This window comes from Mastacembelus armatus, chromosome 18 (genome assembly GCF_900324485.2).
Source record: "Mastacembelus armatus chromosome 18, fMasArm1.2, whole genome shotgun sequence".
In the NCBI taxonomy this organism is placed as follows: Eukaryota; Metazoa; Chordata; class Actinopteri; order Synbranchiformes; family Mastacembelidae; genus Mastacembelus; species Mastacembelus armatus.
In genome coordinates this window covers 19,367,023-19,394,401 of record NC_046650.1, presented here as the reverse complement: position 1 = coordinate 19,394,401, position 27,379 = coordinate 19,367,023, and the positions used below count along the sequence as shown (strand labels likewise).

Genomic DNA, 27,379 nt, shown 5'->3' with positions numbered 1-27,379 from the left:
AATCCCATGCAGATTCCCTGTTGCTAGGCAGATCATGTCTGACTGAGCTGTGATTGGCTGAGTTGTGAAGCATAAAAGTACTCAAAACTTGAAGTATTTTAATACGCATTGGACCAATAAGAGTTATTCAGTGTGTAATTAATTGATGAATAATTATCGATCACCACATGAAGGTACAGCTGAATGATGCTGTTCAACCGTCAGTCAAACTGTTTCATGAATTAAAACTACATGAGAAAACTTGTGTTGGATTTGTCAACAATAATGTGAATGTACCAATAAACTGATCACAACAAACTCACTTCCTGTTTGTCAACAAACATCATGTCTCAGTTCGTCGACAGGTAAACTGACTCACCTGCAGGAACCTCTGACAGGGGGCAGGTGCTGAGGTTCAGTCCACAGGGAAACACAGGGAGTCTGAACCTGCTGACTGAAACAGGTGTGTGATGGGTCATGTGACAGGAAGCAGAGGGAAAGTCTGGAGACACCTGGGGGCTGAAGGGGGGGACAGCATGAACACAGACACCAAATACAAACCTGCTGATGTGTAATCAATAAGGTGATTATTAAGACAGGAACAGAGGCGTCACCACATCATGATTAATTCATATTCAAACTGATTGATCAGGCAGAGCTTTTCTACAGAATTTATTTCAATATTTCAATAGTGTCATTGATAACTGATTGATTTCATTGTCATGAACCAGACAGTGTCAGGGTAATCAATATTCAGATATACGGCAGCGTTTATAAAGTGTCGGTGTCAGTGCTCAAAGAAAGCAACACTGTGTGTGTGTGTGTGTGTGAGATGATCAATAATTATCATCAATAATTAGGATGATTTTTAATATAATTCTTATTCACATGACCCTGATTTTCAGTCAAACCACTGGAACATCAGACCAGCCATGTTGGATCCACCATCAGTCCCAGTCGCCATGGTTACACACCCCACATGACAGGTCCCTCACCCAGGAAATATATTAGAGCTCCCAAAGCACTGTGGGTAGTGCAGTCCACAGGGCAAGTGCCTCTGGTCCTGTTCAGAAGCAGGGAATCATGGGTACTAGCATCACAGTGGCTCAAAGAGCTTCAGCTGGGACTTGTGGGTACTGTAGTCTTAATGCGCTGTCACATGTGTGACACCATGTCGTCACAACCTTCACCACAGCAGGGCACTGTGGGTAATGTAGTCCATAATCCTTTGCTTAAAAATAATATTTTTTCAGTTTTACCTCCTTTTTGTTGCTAAGCAACCAGAGAGACTGCAATTACTAAAATCTGTCCGTACTGTCCACTGCATCAAAAGGGGATTATGGGTGTTGTAGTTCAGACAAAAAGGTCTTGAGGGTGTTGTAGTCCAGATATATGAGGTGTAGTAGAGATGGACTGTCCAGACCGAATGGGATTGTGGATAATGTAGTCTAGATTGTGGAACTGTGGGTAATGACAGTCAACGGAGGGATGTGTCAGGTGTTGTAGTCCAGTTGGATTATGGTTGTTGTAGTCCATTGGTTGTTGGATAAGCCCTGAATAGACTGTGTGTTTGAGCCCCATCGTTTTATTTACAGTCACACAAGTCTTTATGTACACTACACACAAACGCACACACACTCTCACCATTTTCACATAAATAAATAGATAAATCAATCAATAAATAGATAAATCAATAAATAAATAGATAAATGATAAATAAATAGCATGATATAAATACTTCAATACCAACCAAACTCTACAGTCGCTGATTCATTATTTACTGATAATACAGGATTATTGATCAACACTGAATCAATCAATCACGTGTCTGTCCTCTGACACAGACAGGTGGAGAACGAGGCTCCATTTAAACCAACACATCTCTCCTGGTTGCCATGGTTACAGCATCCATCCAATCACAACACTCACTCTCCATCATCCCACTAAAAGAAAACAAAAAGATAAAAAGACAAACTGCTTCCTGTTGGGTCCTGTGGAGACAGCACCTGTGGCAGGTAGCGGCCAATCAGAGCCTGTCGCGGGTGAGGACCCAGATGTAAGGGCCGCTTTGCTCCTCGATGACGGCTTTGACCAGGTGGTAGACCTCCTCGAAGCTGTCTCCATGGACGATGGCTGCACACACGCACACACACACACACACACACACACACACACACACACACACACACACACACAGGTTTTAACGTCTCAAACAGGTCTGATGTTTGTCATACCTGTGCAGGTGGTGTTTTTACCTGTGAAACACTCCAGGAAGTCCTGTTCTAGTTTGATGGCTCGGTCCAGAGCTTTCCTCGCCTGATCCTCCGACAGACGCTTGTTCAGGTCCCTGCACACACAGAACATTATTACTCATGCACCTACACAATGTGACGTATTTATGACACCACAGATGACCTCAGAGGCTTACAGGATGTTCTCCAGGGATCGTGGTCGGATGAAGATCGCGATGGGGTGGAGCTGAGCCGCCTGCAGTCTCCGCACTGCGTTGGCCGACACATCCAGGATACAGTGCTTCCCCTGGTGAACACACACACCACGATGTTTATAGGCAGCAGCCAAGGTTTCAGTGTGTGTGTTTCTGAGTCCAGACCCCATCCAGAGACTGACAGCACCAATGAATGTGGTGTCCTCACCGTAATGTGTGTGAATCCAGAACCTGGTTCAGCTTATTGGTCTGTACCTCCATTGTTGTCCAAAAACTCTTAGAAACACAGTCATGTAACCAGCGTCTCACCTGCTCGGCGACCTGTCTGACGCTCTGCACCGACGTCCCGTACAGGTGGTTGTTGTACTGCCCCGCCTCGATGAAGCGATGGGACTGGATGTCCCGCTCCATCTGTTCCCGTGACGACACAAAGTGGTAGTCCCGCCCATCGACCTCGTAGTCCCTTCGAGGACGCGTCGTGTCTGTGGACAGAGGTCTAAATCAGTGACTTCCTGTTTGTTAACTCAGCACTTCCTGTTTGAACCACCTGAAGCCGGAGACTTACGAGGGACGCAGGATCCGAACTTGTCTGGGAACTCAGACAGGAGGTCGTCATTGACCCGGTCTTTGGTCGGACCCAGGATGATGACGGGTCGAGCGTAGTCCACTAGAGAAACAGAGGGTGTAAAACTTTATTTACATCTGCTGAACAAACAAACCTGGAAACGGAGGTTAGATGTGAACTCTGTGTCGTCATGTTTATATCAGGACCCTAACGCCCCCTCCAGTCTATTTTCACTGACGAAAACTCTCACACGCCATTACACTGTGAGGACGCAGGAGGTCAAAGGTCAAAGGGAACTGACCTTTAATCTGAGTGACCAGCTCGTAGCTGTGGACGAATCCTTCTCTCCCTGTCAACAAAAACACAAACACATGAAATCAACGTGTGTTTCTGTCTGTTCATATCTGCCTGCAGGTTCTTCTTCTTTGTTACCTTTACTCTTCATCCGTGACCACTCCTTCCTCTCCACTCTGAAACACACACACACACACAGGTGTCACATCAGTGTGTTGTCGCTCCTGTGCAGAAACATGGGTGTGTGTGTTTGTACTCACCTGTGTTTGGACGGGATGTAGCCCAGCTCCTCCAGCTCCCCCTGCTGGCTCACCCGTCTGGCCTGCCACCATTCGTCGTCGCCGCTGTCCAACACGTGAAGCACCTCCCCAAAGTTGAAGTCCAGAGCCTGTGACAGGACGCCACAGTCCCACTGCTTATCGTAGTCGAAGAGCGCCCTGAAACAGGTCACAGGTTATAGGTTATATTGAGGTGACAGGTGGAGGCGCTGGACTAATTTACCTGAACCTCTTTATAACTTTTCTCTTCTTATTTACAGATTTACTCATGTGGTCGACTCCAGGTGAGGTACCTGCCCAGGTGTGATGGCCCCGCCTACCTGACGTAGAAGCTGCGGTTGGCTCTCAGACTTCCAGACGAGCTGTTCATCATCTGCTCCCTCAGGTCGTGGATCTTTGCTTCGAAGCGACTGTACTCTGCAAACACACAAACACTTCCTGTTAATACATTTAATTAACATCCAATTAATCACCATGACAACCTGGTTAATGCTCACCCTCAGGTCTGTACTGTGCTATGATGGTAACAGTCTGTCCGGCGTTTTTCAGTGCGGCTGCCGCCTGTTCATGTGTGGCGTACCTGAGGTCCACGCCGTTCACCTGGATACACACAGACACAGACACACACACCTGTATAGTCAGTGTGCTCAGGTAAACTGTGGTCACGTTTCTGCTGCCACCTGCTGGTCAAAGTGAACATCTCTCTGTAACAGTGTTTCTGCAGATTTAAATAAATCCTGTTTTCTCTTTTTGGTTTTTCAAAGAAACACTGATCTGGGCTGTAGGTTCCTGTTCCGGTATGAACGTTCTCTGTGTTTTACAGAAGTGAAGCCATGAAGACCTGCAGCTTCCTCTGAGGCTCAACACGGTCACTTTACTAAAAACAACAACAAACAGATTTTCATTTTCAACCACAGTTTAAAGTCAAATTCTAACTTTTCTTGTTGTGGGGTTTGTTAGTACCTGGTCTGAGGGCCTTGTACTCACACTGAGGATCTGGTCTCCCTTCCGGAGCTCTCCGCTCAGGTCTGCTGGTCCTCCTGCGAGGATGAAGGAGATGAAGATTCCCTCTCCGTCCTCCCCGCCCACGATGTTGAAGCCCAGTCCGGTCGACCCGCGCTGCACACATACTCTGCGAGGCTCCCGGGAGTAGTCGTCCTCTCCCATCATGCCGCGGGGGATCGGTGAGTATCGCCGTGGTGATGGTGGAGGAAGGGCTTGTGGGTAATCACACATGTAGTCGGGCTCCATGTAGGCTGCAGGTGACACAGATACACAATGTGTGAGTAAAATCCTGTGGGCGCCTCCATTCATCTGCAGACCCAGACCGCCTAAACCTGCAACATGGGGGAGGGGGCTTCTGATGGAGCCAAACTGGAAGGAACATATGGGAACCCAGCAGCTTTGGAGGAAACTGTGCACAAATGACGTTGTTGTTCTTCACGTTTCAGTTCAGTCTGTGCATGGGGGCAGTTTAGGAGCTCAGGGGGTTCACACCTGGTCCATGTCCCTGACACACATGGATCAAACTGCAGGTCTGATGGGAACACTCTGGCTTGGGATGTGGATTCACACCACATAGTCTGCAAACTGTGATCATGTGATCAAACTCCACATACACTCAACAAATTTAGTATTTTTACTGTTTAGTCTTTCATTCAATAATAAACGACTCCTGGTCTCTGAGTTTAGTGAACCTGTGTGAAATAAGATGGAGAAGACTTTTTTCTATTTTGGGGTATTTTATGTTTCACTTGAGGTTGCACAGGTGTGGGGGGACAGGGATGGATGTAGTTGCATGTGAAGACTTAAGAGGATCAAAGAGGCCTGAGCAGCAGGTGTTACAGGTGTACCTACAGCTGGTCAGGTCGGGGGGGCTGTATCGATCAGCAGGGTGGATGTACTGGGCGGTGGGCGTGGCCACCTTCAGGTAGACCACCTCTCCTGTGTTTTTCAGGGCTGACACAGCGTCTTCATGAAGGACGTCCTCCAGAGACACGTGGTTCACCTGTGGGGGTCGTACACCAGGTTAGACCACACACCTGTACATGCCGCAGTTGTCCAACAGGATTATATATGAAGTGAGATTTATTTTCGTACAGCCAGTATTTTGTCCCCGATCTGTAGGCGTCCATCGCGGTGCGCGGCCCCGCCCTCGATGATCTTGGTGACGTAGATGCTGTTGTCTCCAGGGACGTGCTGGTTGCCCACACCTCCTGCTATACTGAAGCCCAGACCTGGAGCAGACAGAGACACAGCTGGAACATCAGCAGATCTTTACAGCGTTAGAACCACTGAAGCTGTGAGCGTGGAAACTGGACTATTTACTAAACAGAAATACTGTACATGTCCACCAGAGGGCGGCAGAGCAGCAGAACTCCAATGACACATAACGGCTGTACGCCTCCTCCTGTCCTCGCCTCCTTCCCTACCTTTAGGTCCCTTTATGAGTTTGATCTGTGTGACACGTTCACTCGGCGGGCGCCGCCGCAGGACGTACAGCCTGACGACAGGCCCCGCCTCCTTCAGTGCCTCCACGGCGAGGGAGTGAGTGACCTCACGGACGTCCACATCATTGACGAACACGATGCTGTCGTTCACCCTGGAGACGGTGGAGGTTAAAGGTCAGAAAGGTTCACAAACTCATCATATCGACCAAGCACAGAAGGTCGGGTACCTGAGGCGTCCGTCCTGGGCGGCGGCTCCTCCAGGGATGATCTTGGTGATGAAGATGGACGGGTCGTCTCCGATGTGAGGATTATCAGTTCCTCCTGCGATGCTGAAGCCCAGACCAGAGTTACCCTGAAACACAGACTCAGTTTAATGTTGAACCCACAATGCACTTGGCTCTGATGGACGCCCACCTGTCATCTCACCTGAGCAGATCAGGTTCAATGTTCTGTGTCCTGAATTCAGAACCCTGGTGAAGTATCTAAAGTACTAGTTAGTACTCTGAATGTCTTATTACGTGTACTTCAACACATTTATCTGATAACTGATAAGATACTCAGCAGTATGGAAAGTACTTTTACTTTGACTACTTCAAGTACATTTGGATGCTGATACTTTTCTCTTGTTACTGCAGTAACATTTGGAATATTGTGGTCCTGATAGTTTCACTGCAGCAGATGATCTGAGGACTTGGTTTTCTGCGTGGACACGTTTTGCAGAGTGTGATGTTTGAGGCTGAAGTGACTCATGTAATTATACATTTCAGCTCCAACGGTTTCTGTGAACGTTTCTGTGCAGATCTGAAGCTGATTAAAGTTCAGGGTCGGCTGCTTTCAGCTCTAAAATGTTTCCTAAAATAAACAGGCGGTCGGTCATAAATAACCCGCTGATGTCAAGCAGGGGAGTTTATTTCTGGGGGTGAAGTCAGTTTTAAACACGGAGTGACAGTTTCTAAAAACAGAGCAGAGCGGGGCTATTTCTGGACCTCACAGACTGATGGTTGTTTGGTTGTGTGTGTGTGTGACTGTGTGTGTGTGTGTAGGTGTGTGTGTCTGTGTGTGTGTGACTGTGTGTGTGACTGTGTGTGTGTGTGACTGTGTGTGTGCGCACCCTCACCCTCTCCAGTGTGATCTCCTCGTACTCCAGTTCTCCCTCTGATCCGTTCATCTGTAACACAAACACAAAGGGTTAAACCACATCCAGCATCCCTCTCTCCTTGCTCGTCTCCATGGCAACTCCGTGGTAACAGCTGTTTGGCCCTCAGGGGGCCGGTTACCCAGGCAACTGTAGCTGTAGCTATAGCGACCACGTCTCTCTCAGATCATCTCATACAGCCTGGCTCTTACATCACTTCCTGCAGAGACGAGGAGTCGAGCCGGTTTCAGTAAGAAATCTGGACCAACAGAAACGTGACCAGGTCCCGACACACTGAGCCAACGTTACTTTAACATTCAGGGCTCGGAGGTCAGAGCAGCAGATTTACCCAGTATCGTTTTACAAACTGCACTTTGATTAAAATAAACACAGAAACATCAGGAACTGTCAAGTTTCACCTGTTTATGAATGAAAAACTAAACCTGCCAGTGGAGACTCTGGAGCTCCTCAGGGGTCTGTTCACGGCCCAATTCTATCTGTATACATGGTTCTGTTTCAGTTTATCTTAAATTTTGACACCCAGCTGTGTGTGAAACATATTTCTCAGTAATTTCACTGAACTAAACAACTTCCTGACACCACAGTGAACCTGTCTTCAGGAGTTCTTCAGCCGTGGTACGACCTTGGCTGTCACCTCTTTATTCTAAGTCAGGCTCTGATCAGTTAACCTGTCGACCTCGTCACTTGGGCTGCTGCCCTGGGGTCAGGATCCGTTAGTCAGCTAACAAATAATAATGATAAAATTACTGATGAAGATCTACATGGTGAAGATTTGTTTAGATGCAGGTCCAAAGTGCAGCAGCAGGGACCAACAAACTATAAGATTATACACAGAACGTACTATAATTGCACACAGTGGATAATGGCCATCACAGTGTTGGGTTTATTATTATTCAGTGTTGGAGGAAACAGTATCTCCCAGTTTGTCTTCAAAAACCAGACATTCATCAGTTTCTCCACTGACTGACTGAAGCTGCCTCCAACACCCACCAGCAAACAGCCAATCAGAGAACAGCGTGGCAGCAGGTAATGAGCCCCACCTGTATCACATCTGTGTTGTAGGTTTTTTAAATCTGTTCTGTCTCTGAATTTTTACTTCCTGCTTTTAACTAATTTCTCAGTCACTTCCACTAAATGTGTTTCTGCTGCAGCACTGACCCTTTGGAGGGACCCGACCCATAGTTTGGGCACCACCAGCTAAATGTATATAAACATCAATCTAATAATGTGAGCGAGAACAAGGTCTGAGACAGAATCAAGACTTTAACTGCTGATACTGTGAGTATTGTAGTAAAACTCCTGCACTGACTGAAGCAGGATTTTAACTTTAGGGTCTTTGATCATTTGCATTTTGTTTCCTCATATTTTGCTGCTGAACGTCAAACTGGATAATGTGTATATGTGATTTTCTTCAGGTCTAGGTGACACCACGATGGTGACAGGGATGTAAAACTCCACCTACAGGTGTGTTTATTTTCAGAGAGACACCTTTAGCAGCAGACAACTGGTGTGTTCATGCAGCTTTAACCTGAAGACGCAGCTCAGACTAATGGACTCTCGTCTGTGCTGCATTACCGCTGACGTGCTCGTGCCACTGTACAAGTTTCCAGAGAGTCCACCAGGACTGGACTGTGTCATCTACACAACATAGAGGACTGGGTCTGTCAGTAACACAGTGATCTGGACTCCCTGAAGCCTGAGCAGCTGTCAGCAGCACAGCACACAGTTCACTTCAGCCCGAGTGTCTCTGGAGAATCTGCAGGAGAGCGAGCAGAGAGCGCTTCAATGGCGTTATATAACCGAGAGGCCGAGAGAGGTTCGCTGACAGCGGGAGAGAGAGTGTGAGTTACAGTTGGCACTGAATTAATTAAAGCTATTCCTCATTTCCCCTGACAGCTCTCTCTCTCTCTGTTTCTGCCACTGTGAGTCTATGCCTCTCGACCACACCCCCACAGAAACGACTGGTGCTGTGGAGAAAGGTCAGAAACATCCTCTCCACATGTATCAAAGGGCTGAGTGGACGGACGTGCACTGAGCCCACTACACAACTGGACCACGAGGTTAACTGTTATCTATGAGGTTAACAAAGACCCCATGCATCTTCATTACAGTCCAACATGCTGGGCCCGTTTAACAGTGCAGCTAAGATCTGGTTTAAGGATTCTGAGTCTGCAGAGGATCAACATGGGAAACATCTCAGTCACCCACGGGGAGAACCTTTAAACTGCAGCAATAAACAGCAAAGTGTTCTCCATGTGTCCAAACTGCTGAATCAACAGTCAGTGGACTATTGGAGTCCTGGAAGAATCTGCTGCTGCTACAAATGTGATCCACACATCATCACAAACATCTCCATAAAAACAGCTTCTCTAGACGGAACACGAGGTTTGGAGGAGACGTCTGTCAGCAGGAAACAGGAACCAGTTGAGGTCAGTTGACCAAAGGTGTAAGATGAGTCAAGTTCACACTGGCACACTTTGAATCCTGGATCCAAAGTCCACAGGCTGATCAACCTTCACCTCCAATAAACTGGCAGCAACAAATTTCTTTCCAACAGGAACCATAAGTTACATAAACCACTAGAACCAGCAGATAATTAACCGCTGTCCGTCCACCCTGAATGTTTTAAAACTCATAAATAAAACTGGTGATTTTGTTATTTTGTGCAGAGAGAAGCTGCAGTAGAACCAGAGACTGTAAACAGTGACGGCCGTTCTCAGAGTCTGGAGCTGGTTTTTGGAAACAGACGGGCCTCCCATTGTTGGTGAGGAAGAACCATGTGAGCCAGGTCAGCGGTGTGGCTCCCTGCTGGGTTTTTAATGGTTTTTGGACAACAATGGAGGTCTACGGCTCAGACCCATAAGCTGAACCAGGTTCTGGATTCACCACAGTTATTGCTGCTGTCAGTCTCTGGATGGGATCTGGACTCTGAAACCCCGAATCACCAGCTTATCTTAATGTGCCATAATAAGAATAACAGGATGGAAAATATAACATCCTGGAACCCAGTGCATTCTGGGATACATGGCCTCTAAAGATTCCTGGAAAACACTTCCAGTCCCTGTGCTGGTCTGGAACTTTTCAGGAACCCAGTGACACTGGTCCCACCCCCAGAGGTCGCAGAAACTTTCCCCCTTGTTACAACATGATTGGTCCGACCTCAGGCCCCTCCCCCCCCTCTGCTGAGCCAATCACATGCTAATGAGCTCCATTAAGCGTCAGATTGATCGTTAACGAGTGCGGGACCAAATGAACGGCGTCCTACCATCATCCTCTGTCGGTGTCTCTTCGCTCTCCTCACGTTGTTGATGAATCTGCGGCCCATCTTCTTGGCGTACCACACCGACACAAACATCACTCCTCTGTCTCCTCTGTCCCCTCGGGCTCTTACATAAAGACGGGGGATGGAGCGACGGATGAATAATTAACCGGCACCAAGGCAGAAGAAAGACAGAGACCTCAGCAGGAAGGACAGCGGACGACTCTGAGCGCCTCGGTCATGACTGACGGCTCAGCACATCACTGCCATCCCCCGTTCGTCCAGAGGAACATTAACCACAAAGGCCTGGGTGAAGAGGACCAGGACGAGAGAAAGACCAGTCCGCCAAAAGGAGGAGAGAGAGGCTGTTTATCGCTCGCCCTCTCTGTCATCCCTCGTTCCTCCTCCGCTCGCCCACTCTCCCTCTCTCTCTCTACTCGACCATCCTGACGCTCCACTGCACATCTCTCTCTCTCTCTCTCTCTCTCTGTGGCTATATGTCTCTATGTCTCTCTACCTTTACCTCTCGCTCTCTGAAGGAATCCCCTCCCCTACGTGATGTCACTTGGCCGCTGGCCGGGAGAGAGAGAGGGAGAGAGAGAGAGGGGGAGAGAGGGGGAGAGAGGGAGAGAGAGAGAGGGAGGGAGGGAGAGAGAGAGAGAGAGAGGGAGAGAGAGAGAGAGGGAGAGAGAGGGAGAGAGAGGGGGAGAGAGGGAGGGAGAGAGAGAGAGGGAGAGAGAGAGAGAGGGAGAGAGAGGGAGAGAGAGAGGGAGGGAGAGAGAGAGAGAGGGAGAGAGAGGGAGAGAGAGAGGGAGAGAGAGGGAGAGAGAGAGGGAGAGAGAGAGAGAGGGAGAGAGAGAGAGGGAGAGAGAGTTCACACACACTCAGACACACACGAACATCCTGAATAATGTTGTTGCCATGGCAACGCCCCCTCCCATCCTTGTGCTCTCCCCTCCCTGGAATTCTCGCTGTTGCCATGGTGATGGCCAGGCAGGATTAAAAAAAAAACAAAAAAAAAACGAGAGGGACGCATCAGCCCACGCCTGTGACATGTTCCTGATCCTCACACCTTCAGGGTTGTGTCAGGGTTAGAACCAGGATCAGGCTAGAACCAGGTCTAGATTAGAACCAGGCTCTGGTTAGAGCCAGGCTCAGTGTCAGGGGCTGGGGGGGCAGCAGTTTACAAGTAAAGGTCCTCACAATGATGGAAAGCCAGGCCTGAACTCAGCTCCTCTGTGTGAAAACATGAAGCAGACCTGCTGCTGCTCACATCACTGACACACACACCTGGAAGCCTGATCTGACTGTTCAGGTAACCAGGAACCCTGAAAATCTCTGGTGACCTGTCAGACCTGCTGGGGCTCCTCAGTGCAGTATGAACCATTTTCACTAAAACCTTGATAAACGTTCATGGCAGCTTACAGAGAACAGCGTCCCCTGCTGGACAGAACCAGACGTTACGCTGAGATCACACAGTTAAGTGTCATACAGGTGTGTCACAGTGTACAGGTGTACTACCTCACTGTGTCTGTCGGGACGGATGCTCATTAGCAGTGCTGCTGCCTCCTGCTGGTGGAATAAAGGACTGCAACCAAGAACCTTCTCAAGCCGTTCTGGGAGAACCTGAAATATTTGCCCTCTGTATCTGGTAACACCCTCAGAGAACCTAACCGTACCAACCTTCCACCAGATTCCACTGAAAAATCCTCCCAAGCACCTGCAGGCTTTCTCACTCACCTCTGGAGCCGTTTCACAGATCTCTCAAGGCTTCTCAAGAACCCCACAACCTCTTTAACAACTCAAAGCCCTGGATTGACACTCTGGTCCCCCAAACTTTTGTTTCAGAACCTCCTCTAGGACCTCTCAGTCATTCTCAATAAACCCTTAGAACCCTTCTCAAGGACCTTTACACACCTTCTCACTTAAACGTCCTGAACCCATATTAGTCACCTGTCCACCAACACAGTTTGACTGACAGCTGAATTCTGGGATGTGTAGTTCTCCTCAACATGCATGTGTGTGTATGTGTGTGTTACTTACGGTGAGTGCAGCAGGGTGTGTGTATCCATCCAGGTGTGCGTGGCTCAGCTCGGTGCTGCGTCCGTGGGTCATGTGACCGGGGCTGGGGTCGACAGGCGGAGTCTCATCGTCTTGGTAACGATATTTCTGTATTAACAGGTGTTAGCATTAGCTGTTAGCATTAGTACTGAACCCTATAGGAAATACATACGTACATATGTTAGCATGAGCCCACATCAGTATCTATGTATAGCAGATATTGATATTGGCTATTTGTCCAAAATTAAATATTAAATCATAAAAACCTCATTAAAGTGTATTATAAAAAAAGTCTCTACCCTCTGAAACTGGTGGAAATGATCCGTCCAAATCTGTAAAATAGACCCTGAACTTTAATGATCCTCTCCACAGGTTAAGGTGATGAGTTAGTTTCACTTAAACTAAAATATCATTCAGTCAGGGTTAGGTATGTTTCACTGATCTGATTGGTTAATAATCCATGACATCATCACAAACACATCAAGGTGACCTGAGACTCATTTCTATTCCAGACCTCCCCCAGACCAGACAGAGTTTAATGGAGGGAATAAAGGAAGAAAGACGTGATGGATGAAAGAGGGACAAAGTGAGAGAGGGAAGGAAACAGGAAAGATGACTGAAAGAAGTAAAGAAATGTGTAATCAAAAAAACAAATATATGAATATACAAACAATGAGAGCAGGATAAAAGAAGAGAAGCAGAAGAAATGGAGGAAGAAGAAGAACAGAGGGAGGAGAAAAGGCAGAAACAAAAGAAAAAACAAGGAAAAGACATTGAGAGTGAGAGACGGCTACAGTGATGCAGTTGCCATAGTAACGAGAAGGCCCTGAGTGCCTCCATTGCCCGGCAACTGACATCACTGGATGGAGGAGGAGCCAACGTTGATTCATAAACAGAGAGAGAGACAGGTAAGCAGACATGTCAACAGTCAGCCAGTGAGACAGGCAGACAGACACTCAGTCAGTCAGACAGACACAGTCAGACGGTCAGTCAGACAGTTAGTTAAACAGACAGTCATTTAAAAATCAGCACAATTCAGTAAAAAGTAACTTGACCAGGACCAGTCAACACATACTCTTTGGTAGTCCAGAGACCTGATTCCTGACCTCTAACCCCTTGGTCACAGTCTCTCACCTGACCCCAGACCATATGACCACCTGAGTCGACACAGACCCCGACAGATGAGCGTCAGGACTGCAGCAGCTCTGTGACTGACTGCAGTCTATAAATACCTCCCTGGGTAAAATGTGTTGACGAGTTTGCTGGAAATCTGCCTGGCTGATAATTCCACTCTGTGTTTACACGCGTGTGTCTGAGTGACATGTGGCTGCAGCGCCGCACACGCTACTCTACTCACTGTCACACATGTGCAGTTTATTTACTGCTTATTTACGCTTCACGTCAATCACTGAGGGTCTGGGCTTCGACTGTCGGCCTCAGGGTTCAGTGTGTTATCAATGAAACTGCTCAGACACTGATGTAAAACCACACACAGGCCAACAGGAACAAGTTCATCCAAAAACTCAACACCCGTATGACTCTGAATAAACATGTCACCAATACGGTCCTTAATAGAAACAGGTGTGTTCATTAACGTCAACTATACCTCGTCTAACATCTCTATTAACACCAGGCCAGACCTGAAACAGACCTGAAACAGACCTGAAACAGACCTGAAACAGGCCTGAAACAGACCTGAAACAGACCTGAAACAGACCTGAAACAGGCCTGAAACAGACCTGAAACAGGCCTGAAACAGACCTGAAACAGGCCTGAAACAGACCTGAAACAGACCTGAAACAGGCCTGAAACAGACCTGAAACAGCTGTAAATGTCTGACCAAACACCAGGAAATATCGGAACAAATCACGCTCATTCAACAGTTGTTACAAAGCCCTTAACTGATGTAGCTGCTTTAATTGTGGATTAAATCGTCCACAGCTCTAAACTGAAATTCAAACTGGACTAAATCACGTCTAAATCCAGGACCTTTGGTAGAAAAGGCTGTTCTGGACTGGGTTAAGTATTATTTGTGTGAATACAGACTTACTCAGCTTAACTGCACTGGTCAAAATAAGTTTAAACTGGTGTGCAGTTAATGAACGTGTCCAAGAACTGATTGAAATACGTCTAGACTGGTTTACTCACATCTAAGACCGTCCATACTGGAATTCACTGGACTAAACTGGTCTACCAAAGAGTAACATCGTGCAGGACCATGTCTGAACTGATCTATAACCAGGATTGTATTTAAAAATCATTCGATCAGGAGTGAGCAGAGTGTCGGTCTGACACACACAAATAAACACAATGTGTGTGGGTCCATTAGCAGAAGTAGCTAAAGATAGAAGAAGCTATTTCTGACCAGACTCATCCACCTGAAAACAGACCAAATTCACAGCAGGAAATGTCAGAGGGATCTGGAAACAGAAAACAGTAAACATTAGATCCAAACCAGGACTAAAACACCAGGACATACTGTTGCAAACCAGGACTAAAACACGAGGAAGTACAGGTCCAAACAAGGACTAAAACACGAGGAAGTACAGGTTCAAACCAGGACTAAAACACCAGGAAGTACAGGTCCAAACCAGGACTAAAACACGAGGAAGTACAGGTCCAAACAAGGACTAAAACACGAGGAAGTACAGGTTCAAACCAGGACTAAAACACAAGGAAGTACAGGTTAAACCTAGGACTAAAACACTAGGAAGTACAGGTCCAAACAAGGACTAATACACGAGGAAGTACAGGTTCAAACCAGGACTAAAACACAAGGAAGTACAGGTTAAACCTAGGACTAAAACACTAGGAAGTACAGGTCCAAACAAGGACTAATACACGAGGAAGTACAGGTTCAAACCAGGACTAAAACACCAGGAAGTACAGGTCCAAACCAGGACTAAAACACCAGGAAGTACAGGTATAAACCAGAACTAAAACACCAGGAAGTACAGGTACAAACCAGGACTAAAACACCAGAAAGTACAGGTCCAAACCAAGACTACCATATCAGGAAGTACAGGTCCAAACCAGGACTAAAACTCCAGGAAGTACAGGTCCAAATCAGGACTAAAACTCCAGGAAGTACAGGTACAAACCAGGACTAAAACACCAGGAAGTACAGGTATAAACCAGGACTAAAACACCAGGAAGTACAGGTCCAAACCAGGACTAAATCACCAGAAAGTACAGGTCCAAACAGGGACTAAAACACCAGGAAGTACAGGTCCAAATCAGGACTAAAAGTCCAGGATGTACAGGTCCAAACCAGGACTAAAACTTCAGGATGTACAGGTCCAAACCAAGACTAAAACTCCAGGATGTAGAAGTACAAACTGGACTAAACATCAAGAAATATTGGGCCAAACCAGGTAAATTAAGGGGACAACAAATGTACGAGAACATTTAACGAGATGATCATGACCCACTGCACTCTGCTGAAACAGGAAGTGATCAAATATTGATTTTTTGGTCAAATTTGAGAAAAAGATTTTTGGAGGATGTGAAAGGTCTGAAACACATTTGTCACATGACACGTTTCTTATGGCCCTGCTAACAGCTAGCTACAGGCTGGAGCTAACACACACGCTAATGTGGCTGCGCTAACCACACACACACATACACACACACAAACACACACACACGTGATGAGACGCTGAATGAAAACATGATGGATGCAACAAACACACACACATGAAAACACAGGCTTGGATGGTTTGTGAGGACACATGCACACACATGGTTTATGAGGACGTGTGTGTGTGTGTGTGTGTGTGTGTGTGTGTTTGGAGGATGCATGCCGCGGTCTTACCTTGGTGGTGACAATGCAGAGGCAGTCCATATCCCCACACACACACACGCACACACACACACACACACACACACACACACACTCACACACACACACACTCACACACACACATTACCACACACACTCACACACTCATGCTCGGTCGCTCTCTCTCTCTTTGTCGCCCTCCCCCCTCTCTCTCCCTCTCTCTCTCCTTTCTGTCTGTAAGTCTGTCCTCTCTCGCCCGCTCTCTCGCCTCTGCTGTCCCTCCGTCTGTCAGCACCGAGCGAGAGAGAGAGAGGGGGCGAGCGAGCAGCGAGACAGATGAAGAAGAAGAAGACTGGTGTTGTTTTGGAGGGGGGAGGGGGCGTACACCTCCTTGAGTCACTCGATGGGAGAGGGAGAGAGAGGAGGGGGTTGGGTTCCTGTTGCCATAGTGTTATGCAGCTGTTGCCCCGGTAATGCTGCTGCAGCTGTTGCTAGGTAACAGTGAGGGGTGTTGCCATGTGGATTAGAGAAAGAGGTAGAGAGACACTGTGTGTGTGTGTGTGTGTTCATACCTGCCCAGGTGTGTGCGGTTGACTCGTCTGGTTCTCACACACAGTCAACTCATAAAACTCCTGGATATCTGCACACACACACACAGACACACACACACACACACACACACACACACAGACACACACAGGCACGTTAACTTTGCGTCAGGTGTGTGACATCACTCAGGTGAAGCTCCGCCCCTCGTAATGAAGGAGTAGTTGACTAGTTATCCAGATGCTGCTCCTTGTACTTTTATTTTTCAGGTGTTCACAAACTAATTAGTTATTTATTGAATCAATATGTTTGTTAATCAATAAGTGTATTGTGAACTAATTTGATCATCTGATTAATATTTCATGTTTCCAGCTTCTGAAATTATTTGCTGCTTTTTTCATTATTCTAATAAATGTAAATGATGTTGAATCATTTTGAAGGTTTGTATCATTGATGGACAAATCAATAATCACATAATCAATATGTTGTAACAAAATAAGAACATGATAACACTGATAAGTGTTTTCAGCTCGTGTGGCTGTGGTTTAAATGTAACGTCACATGAACTCGTCTGCTCTCACCTTTAACACTGCACCTGCTTAATCAGACCAACCAATCACAGCACAGAGACTCTCGTCCAATCCCTGCCCTGATGTGTCATGTGACGGCACTAAAATCAGATTAAGGTGGAGACAGCAGACCTGAGATCAGTCCTGTAGGCACCTGCCTCGTCCTTCAGGCCTGTTTCCCTCCTTTTACTGTTTGAACTGAAGTTCTGTTTGAGGACGTCATTCTGGTTTCGATCCTGAACTGAGCTCAGAAACAGTCTGGACGTCAGACCAGGAACCAGGTCTCGGGCCCAGAGGTTTTTATGGGGGACACGTATTTTTTAAAACTCATCCTGTGCCAGCTAAATGTTATTATAACATATTACTGTCTGTACTGTACTGCTTGCACTGATCTCCATCATTCTGCAGCCGAACATGGTCCCAGTTTCTCTGAAGCTGATAAAGTTTCAGTGGTTTTTGCTTCAGATGTTCGATGCAAAACCAGGACTGGATTTGTCCCCCTTGTAATGGATCTGAGTGGATTTTTTCAGGACCAGAGTAAAAACAATTCAACATGTCCCCAAAACACATAAATGCACGTCGGACGTTAACACGACATAAAAACTAAATTCAAATGAACATTGAAATAATCAGTTTGATCGATCAGATTTACTGATATTGATTAAATCTACAGGTTCAGACTGTGGGATCTGACCTGAGACGTTTTGAGGACCTGATGTGTTTCTACAGTAGGAACCTGCTCTATGTTTAATGTGTGTGTGTGGTAAATACGTGTGTGTTGAACATGTGCGTTACCCAGCAGAGCCTGGAACAGGTCGCTCTGGAAGATGCTGAGCAGTTTCTCAGCACGACCTTTGACCCCTTCAGAAGCTCCAGCCTGACAGGCCTCCATCACCTGCAGAGCACGCTCAGTATCTGAGGAAGACAACCAGCACCGGCTTTACTGGACTTTACCAGACTCTACTGGACTCTACTGGACTCTACTAGACTTTACTGGACTCCACTGAACAGCATCTCTCTGAGTGTTACTCTGTTTTCCAGGTTCTGAATGAGTTCAGTGTGTTTACATTTTTACCAAATCAGTTTTCACTCCAGGTTAAACATCAGGATGAAATGAACTAGTCGGGACTTACTCTGCTCTAATTTCTTGTTGTTCCTGTCACAGACGTGTAAACGTTGGAACAGACTTTGTATTAAAACCTTTAACTTCCTGACACATTCTCTGTTTATTACATTGAATTTAAACCACAGCTGCAGAAAAAGACTTGGACATGAGAAACACTGTAAATATGTGTGTGTGACATGTTTTCAGTTTTAACTCTTCATTGTCTGGGTTGGTCATGAAGTACTCCTTAATGATTCCTCAGTAACTTTCCACAGCTGCACAGCACTAACTGCAGTATTAACAGTAGTAGTAGTAGTAGTAGTAGTAGTAGTAGTAGTACTCAGCAGTACAGTGCAGGTCACATGATGCAGGGTCCCTCTGAAGTCAAAGCAGTAAAAAGAATCTGGTCATTGTATTTTAATGATAACAGGTGTAACTGCAGGTCAGAGGTCAAAGGTCAGCAGGTGATTATCTGACCAACATTCCTGCTGACGGAGGTCGTGAAGAGAAAGAACCAGCTGAGAACGTAGAGGACAGATGACAAGAGTGGACACACAACAAACACACAAACTGATGTACGTGTACACACACATATACACAACAACACACACACTTGACCCACAAACACACATACAGTCAGAAACTGATAAACCGTCAATAAAAACGTCTCACCTTCTCTTTTCAGGGGCATGTCGTCTCTGATCCACATAAATCCTCTTTAGGGATTTTACAAACACACATTGCATGCTGGGTAATGAAGTCTTAATCCCTCCACTCCAGTCGAGAAAGATGTCCCACCCACTTCCCCTGTTCGGATCACGGGATTGGACGAAGCTGTGGGTGTGAGATTAACATTAGAGGAAAATTTAGGAAATAAACAACAAACAGAAAAAAACAAACAATTGAATAAAAGAAGAAATTCATTAACACAAAACAACATGAACTGAGCAGAGAGAAGCAGAAATAAAGAAAAATTTAATAGTAAATGCAGTTAGAAGTAAAAGTTTATAACACAAACCATAAAAACCAGAACTAACAAACTAGAATAATTCTGAGAGTTTCCAATGAGACAATATAACTGTCTATTGTTGTGATCAGGTCTAATTCAACCCTGTTTATATGAGTGTGGGTGAAAATAAACAACAACCAGAACATGAAGATGCCATTTGGAATCATTTATAAAAACACCTCAAAGTATTTATACTTCCTGTTATTGAAGGTGTCAATAACAAACCAATAGAGAATTATTGATGTTTGCCGGATCATGTGCAGATTGTACATGTGTGCAGCGCCCCCCTGTGGAGAAACCTCACATTTGAAACCGACCCACCTGAGCTGCAGAACTTTGTTGGTGTCTTCACTTCATTTTCTCACCGGGCTCAGGCTGGAGCCTTTTCCAGCTGTTTGTCTGATTCTCTGTCTCCTTGTTTTCCTGCTGACACTCAGCTTCAATCACAAACAGCTACAAACTCACACTGAGGATTCAGATTCACAGCCTCTCCTCCTCCTCCGCCTGCTGTCCTCGTCAGTCCAAGCAGATCCAGTTCCCTGGTTCTCCAGCTGTGGAGGAAATAAAGAAGGTGTGAGACCCTGGAGTTCATGTTCTGGACTAACGTCAACACTGTGCTGCTCAGTTTGTGTTTATCTGTCTCATCCCTGGAAACACAGGATTTATGTCAGCTGGACGACTGGTTCACACTAGGAGGACTGGGAGAACTGGTTTCAGGATCTCTCCTTTCAGTAAATGCAATGAGCTGCAGAAAACTGAAACTGACATTTGTCATTAAAAGACGACAAGTCAAGAAGTTTTTACAGAAACAGGAACCAGCACAATGGGCAGCATGGTGGGTTAGTGGTTAGCAGTGTTGCCTCACAGCAAGAAGGTTCCTGGTTTGAAACCCATCAGGGGCCTTTCTGTGTGGAGTCTGCATGTTCTCCCTGTGCCTGTGTGGGTTTTCTCCAGGTACTCTGGTTTCCTCCCACAGTCCAAAAACATGTATGTCAGGTTGATTGGTGACTCTAAATTGCCCATAGGAGTGAGTGTGAGTGTGTGAGGTTGTTTGTCTCTATGTGGCCCTGTGATGGACTGGGGACCTGTCCAGGGTGGACCCCTGCCTTTCACCCAGAGAGAGATGGGATAGGCTCCAGCAGGTCCCCGTGACCCTGGTTAGGAATAAGGGGGTACAGATGATGGATGGATGGAGCCAGCACACTGAGACGACAGTTACAGTGAGTCCGGTCTCAGATCGTGTGAAGATGTTGGAACTAATTTAAACACAACTTCTTCTTTCCATGTCTTCACTGAGCGGATGTGTTTTCTTCTGGTTGTTTTCAAACTTCCACATTCAGCTGCTCTGAAAACTCTGCACAGACAAACAGTCACAAAGACACAGTTTCTTTTAATAACCTGAAAAAATCCTCGACCACCTGAACTGGAGGTGACACCAGTGGACCAGCACTATGCGAGAACACCACTGACTCACCAGTAACACCAGTTACATTAACATCAGTGCTTTGATGGAAACCAGTAAAAACACTGACATGTCAAACACACCAGTGACAAAACCAGTTAACATCAATGAGTCCAGTGCTCCCAGTAACACCAGTGTCTCCAGTGTTTACACTTATGACCAGTGACGTCCTGAGTGTCAACAGGGAAGTGGTGACAGTGAAGGCGTCGCTCTGCTGCTCAGAGACCAGTCTCCATCCAGACACCATGAAGCCTCCAGCTGTGAGTCTGCTGCTGGGTAAGTCCACACTGAGCTGATACTTTGATTCGTTGATTGAAAGTATTGATTTAAAACTAAATGGAGCTTTGCAGAGTCTGACTGGATTAAAGGAGACACGTCTGCAACAACAAACAGCAGCAGTTTAACTGTGTTGGTTGTTTCTCTCTTCTCTGCTCAGCTTTATCAGACTTTGCAGAGAAACTTTCCAGCATCTGTTTGTGTTTGAAAAAACATTCTCCACATTTTAGAAATGATTAATGCAGAACACGGACTGGTCCTCTCCCTGTTCACTGCAGACGATAACCTGAGGACTGAACTAAACACCACTGATGTGAACTGTCACACTGAGAACACAAAGGTTTTCTGATCGTTTCTGTCTCTGAGGAAAAAGCTTCACGACCACAAAGTGCACAGGCCGAGCTGCATCTTATTTTGCCACTGACAGTAGAATGTGATCAGCTCAGTGTCAGATGATCAATAATAAAGTCTGAGCAAAGTGTGAGCAGGACGTCACATTGTTATATCTGCTTCAAATGACTTCCTGGTTTACCCTTTTATTTTTACATTTCCTGACTTGTTCCTGTTTTGGATTCCAGCTTCACCCTGTTCCTGATTATTTTAATGAAGTTAACCTGCATTAGTTTGTTAGTTTAAGTCCAGTCCACAGTCCGTAAAGCCAGAACTGCAGACTATTCATCACTAATAGAGGAAAATAAGAACAATCCCAGGTTTCTTTTCAGCACTGTAGCCAGGCTGACAAAAAGTCACAGCTCCGTTGAGCCCAGTGTTCCCTTAGCTCTCAGCAGTGATGAATTTATGAGTTTCTTTACAAATAAAATCACAACTATTAGAGATAAAATTCAGCAGGTGCTTCCTATACCTGCAATAAATGAATCTTTTACTACAGTAGCTCTTGAATCATCTGTAGGACCTCAGTTATGTTTAGACTGCTTCTCTCCTATAGATCTCTCTGAATTTACATCAGTAGTTGCTTCATCGAAATCATCAACGTGTCTCTTAGACCCCATCCCGACTAGACTGCTTAAAGACATCCTGCCATTAATGAACTCATCTTTATTGGACTTGGTACATTTATCCAGGGAGACCTTCACTGACCTCTGACCTTCACTGACCTCTGACCTTCACTGACCTCTGACCTCCTGTTGCAGGTGTGTCTGTGCTGCTGCTGTCTGGACTGACTGTTTCTGCAGGTGAGAACAACCAGAGACACTGAAACAATAATACAGATACATTTACTGACTGACTGACTAACTGACTGTCTGTGTCCTCCAGTCTCTCTGCGTCTCAGTCCAAACCTTCAGCAGTTCTTCAGTGGAAACTCTAAAGTGTCTCTGAGTTGTGTTGAAGATGGACAGACAGGTGGTGGATGGACAGTGAAGAGGACCAGAGGAAACCAGACTGAGGACTGTGGAGCAGCTGGTTCAGGGTCCAGAAGGTTCAATAGTTCCTTCTGTGGTCTGGATCTCTTGAGCTCCTCTGGTGGAACTTTCTTCTGTGAACACACATCTGGACAGAGGAGCGATGACGTCACCATCATTGTCTCAGATAAAAAAAGTAACTGTCACTGTCTCTGGTCTGTTGGCGTAACTCTGTCTATATGTGTCTCTGGTCTGTTGCTGTAACTCTGTCCATATGTGTCTCTGGTCTGTTGGTGCAACTCTGTCTATATATGTCTCTGGTCTGTTGCTGTAACTCTGTCTATATATGTCTCTGGTCTGTTGGTGTAACTCTGTCTATATATGTCTCTGGTCTGTTGCTGTAACTCTGTCCATATGTGTTTCTGGTCTGTTGGTGCAACTCTGTCTATATATGTCTCTGGTCTGTTGCTGTAACTCTGTCCATATGTGTCTCTGGTCTGTCGGTGTAACTCTGTCTACATGTGTCTCTGGTGTGTTGGTGTAACTCTGTCTATATATGTCTCTGGTCTGTTGGTGCAACTCTGTCTATATGTGTCTCTGGTCTGTTGCTGTAACTCTGTCCATATGTGTCTCTGGTCTGTCGGTGTAACTCTGTCCACGTGTGTCTCTGGTCTGTCGGTGTAACTCTGTCCATGTGTGTCTCTGGTCTGTCGGTGTAACTCTGTCCACGTGTGTCTCTGGTCTGTCGGTGTAACTCTGTCCACGTGTGTCTCTGGTCTGTCGGTGTAACTCTGTCCACGTGTGTCTCTGGTCTGTCTTTTTAACTCTGTCCACGTGTGTCTCTGGTCTGTCGATGTAACTCTGTCCATATATGTCTCTGGTCTGTCGGTGTAACTCTGTCCACGTGTGTCTAGTCTGTCGGTGTAACTCTGTCCACCTGTGTCTCTGGTCTGTCGGTGTAACTCTGTCCACCTGTGTCTCTGGTCTGTCTTTTTAACTCTGTCCATGTGTGTCTCTGGTCTGTCGATGTAACTCTGTCCATATATGTCTCTGGTCTGTCGGTGTAACTCTGTCCACGTGTGTCTGGTCTGTCGGTGTAACTCTGTCCACCTGTGTCTCTGGTCTGTCGGTGTAACTCTGTCCACGTGTGTCTCTGGTCTGTTGGTGTAACTCTGTCTATATATGTCTCTGGTCTGTCGGTGTAACTCTGTCCACCTGTGTCTCTGGTCTGTCGGTGTAACTCTGTCCATATGTGTCTCTGGTCTGTCGGTGTAACTCTGTCCATGTGTGTCTCTGGTCTGTCGGTGTAACTCTGTCCACCTGTGTCTCTGGTCTGTCGGTGTAACTCTGTCCACGTGCGTCTCTGGTCTGTCGGTGTAACTCTGTCCACGTGCGTCTCTGGTCTGTCGGTGTAACTCTGTCCACGTGTGTCTCTGGTCTGTCGGTGTAACTCTGTCCACGTGTGTCTCTGGTCTGTCGGTGTAACTCTGTCCACGTGTGTCTCTGGTCTGTTGGTGTAACTCTGTCTATATATGTCTCTGGTCTGTTGGTGTAACTCTGTCCACCTGTGTCTCTGGTCTGTTGGTGTAACTCTGTCCACCTGTGTCTCTGGTCTGTTGGTGTAACTCTGTCCACATGTGTCTCTGGTCTGTTGGTGTAACTCTGTCCATGTGTGTCTCTGGTCTGTCGGTGTAACTCTGTCCACGTGTGTCTCTGGTCTGTCGGTGTAACTCTGTCCACGTGTGTCTCTGGTCTGTCGGTGTAACTCTGTCTACATGTGTCTCTGGTGTGTTGGTGCAACCCTGTCTATATATGTCTCTGATCTGTTGGTGTAATTCTGTCCATATGTGTCTCTGGTCTGTTGGTGTAACTCTGTCCACGTGTGTCTCTGGTCTGTCGGTGTAACTCTGTCCACGTGTGTCTCTGGTCTGTCGGTGTAACTCTGTCCACGTGTGTCTCTGGTCTGTCGGTGTAACTCTGTCCACCTGTGTCTCTGGTCTGTTGGTGTAACTCTGTCCATATATGTCTCTGGTCTGTCGGTGTAACTCTGTCCACCTGTGTCTCTGGTCTGTTGGTGTAACTCTGTCCATATACGTCTCTGGTCTGTCGGTGTAACTCTGTCCACGTATGTCTCTGGTCTGTTGGCGTAACTCTGTCCATATATGTCTCTGGTCTGTTGGTGTAACTCTGCCCATATATGGTTCTTGTGTTTAGGTGGTCCTCTGATCATCGAGGTTCCTGCTCGTCCTGTGCTGACAGGAAGTGATGTCACTCTGCGCTGTAAACACAGAGATCGTTCTGAAGTAAAAGCTCATTTCTTCAGGGACGATGTCTTCATTGGATCTGGACCTAAAGGAGAGTTTACACTTCATCATGTCAACCAGTCTGATGAAGGCCTCTACTCCTGTTCTACTGATTCACTGTTAAAGTGCAAACAGAGCCGCCTCAGGGTCAAAGGTCAGGACTGTGACATCACATCCTGTTTATGAGCTGATGATAAACTGCACTGAACCAGCTTCTGCTCCCCTCTCTACAGATCCTCCTACTACGACCTCTGACCCTCCAACCTCCACCACGTCTCCTTCTACACCGTCTGCTCCTTTTTCTTCTTCTTCTCTCTCCAATTCTACAGACTCCTCCTCTGGTTTCCCCACCTCCTTTCTCCACTATCTCCTCCTGGTTCTCCCTGCAGTTCTGGTTTTTCTGGTTCTGGGTCTGGTTCTAATTTTGTGGCTGTGGAGGAAACGAACAGGTATGAAAACTATCAGCTTCAGGTCTGTACAGAATCTATAACCTGTGATTCCTGTCCAATCAGGGACGTCCCCAGGACACCCTGCTCGTAGAGTCCTCCCAGCTCTCTCATCTGGACTGAACCTGAGTGAATCCACCACAATGATCCAGTAAACTGACTGATGACTGTGTGTTTGCAGGTCCAGGCCCAGGACTGGGTGCTCTGAGGAAACACGTTGCAGGTACAGTCACATGATCTGCTGTGATGATGAAACACACCTGAACCTTAAACACGAGCTGGACTCTTGTTTTTGTCCTTTCAGGGTGCAGACGCCGTCCTCTGTTCTGCTGTAAGTTTCTCCAAATACACAGTGGAGTTTGTCACCAACACTTGGGGGCGCCACAATCACACATCATCACACTTTCATCCTGAAATCTTCACTCAGAGTCCACTTGTCCAGAGCTTTCAGCTGCCTCTCATGGTCTTCATCAGCTGATGGAGTTTAGTGTCTGTGGTGAAGCTTCAGGTATCGTCATGTGCAGCTGGTTTCAGGTGTGGGAGGTGGGACTGAAGGTCTGTACCTGCAGGTCACATGATGACGTAAGTCACCTTCCCTTATTGATGAAGACCATGAGATGCTGCTGAAAGTCCAGTGACATTTTCCACTGTTTTTAAACCACAAAGTGACTCTGCTGACCTCTGACCTCTTTACTTTTATAGGTGTGACGGTGCTGCCTGTTGCAGGTGAGCTGATTGAGTTGTCTGCTGACCGCTGACCTTTAGTGACCTCTGCCCTTTAGTAACCTCTCACCTGTCCCTCTGTTACAGGTGTGGCTGTGCTGCTGTATGGACTCATTGTTCCTCCAGGTGAGCTGATGAAACCTTTACAGTCAAACACATGAACAGCTGCTGAAAACACGACTGATCAGACTAAAACTCATCATGTCCATCAAGCCTTGATCAGTGGACCCACTCAGACCTTCAGATTCTGGATCACATCTGTGACTCCTGTGTCCTGAGCAGGACAGAGATTTCAAACCTCTGCTCTGACTTCTACACCCTCAAATTCCACAGGGACCTTTAAGCTGCTTCTGTCTGTGTTTAACCTCCAAGTGATCAGGGTCATGGGTCCTTACAGACGTGATCCAGGTCCATAAACCAAAGACCTGCTAGGATGAGCATCTAATGAATTCTCTGAAAGATTCATGAGGTAACATTGTGACTGTGTCTGTACATCACTGATTCCTGGTTCTGTGTCCTCAGTTTCCCAGCATGCCTCAGGTGTGGAGGTGTATGAGGGGGCGGAGTCTGTTCTGCTGCCCTGCCAGGCCAGTGTCTCTGTTTCTGAAGGGTCCAAGGTCACGTGGAGCCGCGAGGACCTCAGGGACTCGTCTATTCATGCACGTCTGCTGAGCGGTGACGATCTGACCAGACAAAACCAGCGTTACAGAAACCGAACGTTGATGAAAACTGACGCTCTGATCACTGGAGACCTGAGCCTCACTCTGAGAAAACCCAACATCTTTGACAGCGGCAACTACACCTGCACCGTCCGCAGGAGCGGAGTAGACCTGAGCAGTACAGAAGTACAACTGAAGATAAAAACACTTACTCCACATACAGGTCAGAGCTGTAGGTCAGAGGTCAGAGCTGTAGGTACAGGTCAGAGGTCACAGCTGTAGGTACAGGTCCGAGGTCAGAGGTTCTGGCTGTAGTTGACCCTGTGCTCTCTCGTCCTGCAGCCTCCTGTGTGCCTGTGGTCAGACTCGTCTGCCACCTTCTGGTCTTCTGTCCGTTCTGCGTCTGCACTGGTCTGATGGTGTCGATCTGCTGGAGCAGGAACATGGGAAACAAACCGGTCGTCTCCATGGAAATGACCCAGCATGTTGAAGAAGCTCAGGGATTGGATGAAGAATATGATGACATCACTGCTGATGTCACCACTGAGCATGACTTCTGAGCTGCAGACTGTGTTTATAAACAAATGTTGACCCTGATGATAAAACATGTCCAGTCACTGTCCGACACTTTCAAACTGCAGAATTCTCTAA

At 46.7% G+C, this 27,379-nt stretch overlaps 2 protein-coding genes across 2 annotated transcripts; one reads left to right on the top strand and one right to left on the bottom strand.

The window, feature by feature from the left end:
- Positions 1-623: 623 nt before the first annotated feature.
- Positions 624-18,282, bottom strand: LOC113139261 (disks large homolog 4-like). Its single transcript, XM_026322343.2, is given in 19 exon segments — positions 624-2,112; positions 2,235-2,326; positions 2,408-2,517; positions 2,735-2,907; positions 2,991-3,092; positions 3,292-3,366; positions 3,369-3,460; positions 3,545-3,721; positions 3,883-3,979; positions 4,060-4,162; positions 4,550-4,818; positions 5,420-5,570; positions 5,663-5,799; positions 5,995-6,164; positions 6,240-6,364; positions 7,130-7,180; positions 12,471-12,596; positions 16,842-16,909; positions 18,180-18,282. Coding segments are annotated over 19 exon segments (2,322 nt in total). The 5' UTR covers positions 18,277-18,282; the 3' UTR covers positions 624-2,005.
- A 2,839-nt stretch (positions 18,283-21,121) lies between these two features.
- On the top strand, positions 21,122-27,379 carry LOC113139566 (uncharacterized). The gene is made up of 11 exons (XM_026322870.2): positions 21,122-21,236; positions 22,388-22,429; positions 22,512-22,793; positions 24,812-25,054; positions 25,134-25,349; positions 25,528-25,569; positions 25,651-25,677; positions 26,049-26,072; positions 26,157-26,195; positions 26,592-26,951; positions 27,071-27,379. Exons 1-11 carry the CDS (start codon positions 21,206-21,208, stop codon positions 27,286-27,288), a joined length of 1,524 nt encoding a protein of 507 aa, XP_026178655.1. The 5' UTR covers positions 21,122-21,205; the 3' UTR covers positions 27,289-27,379.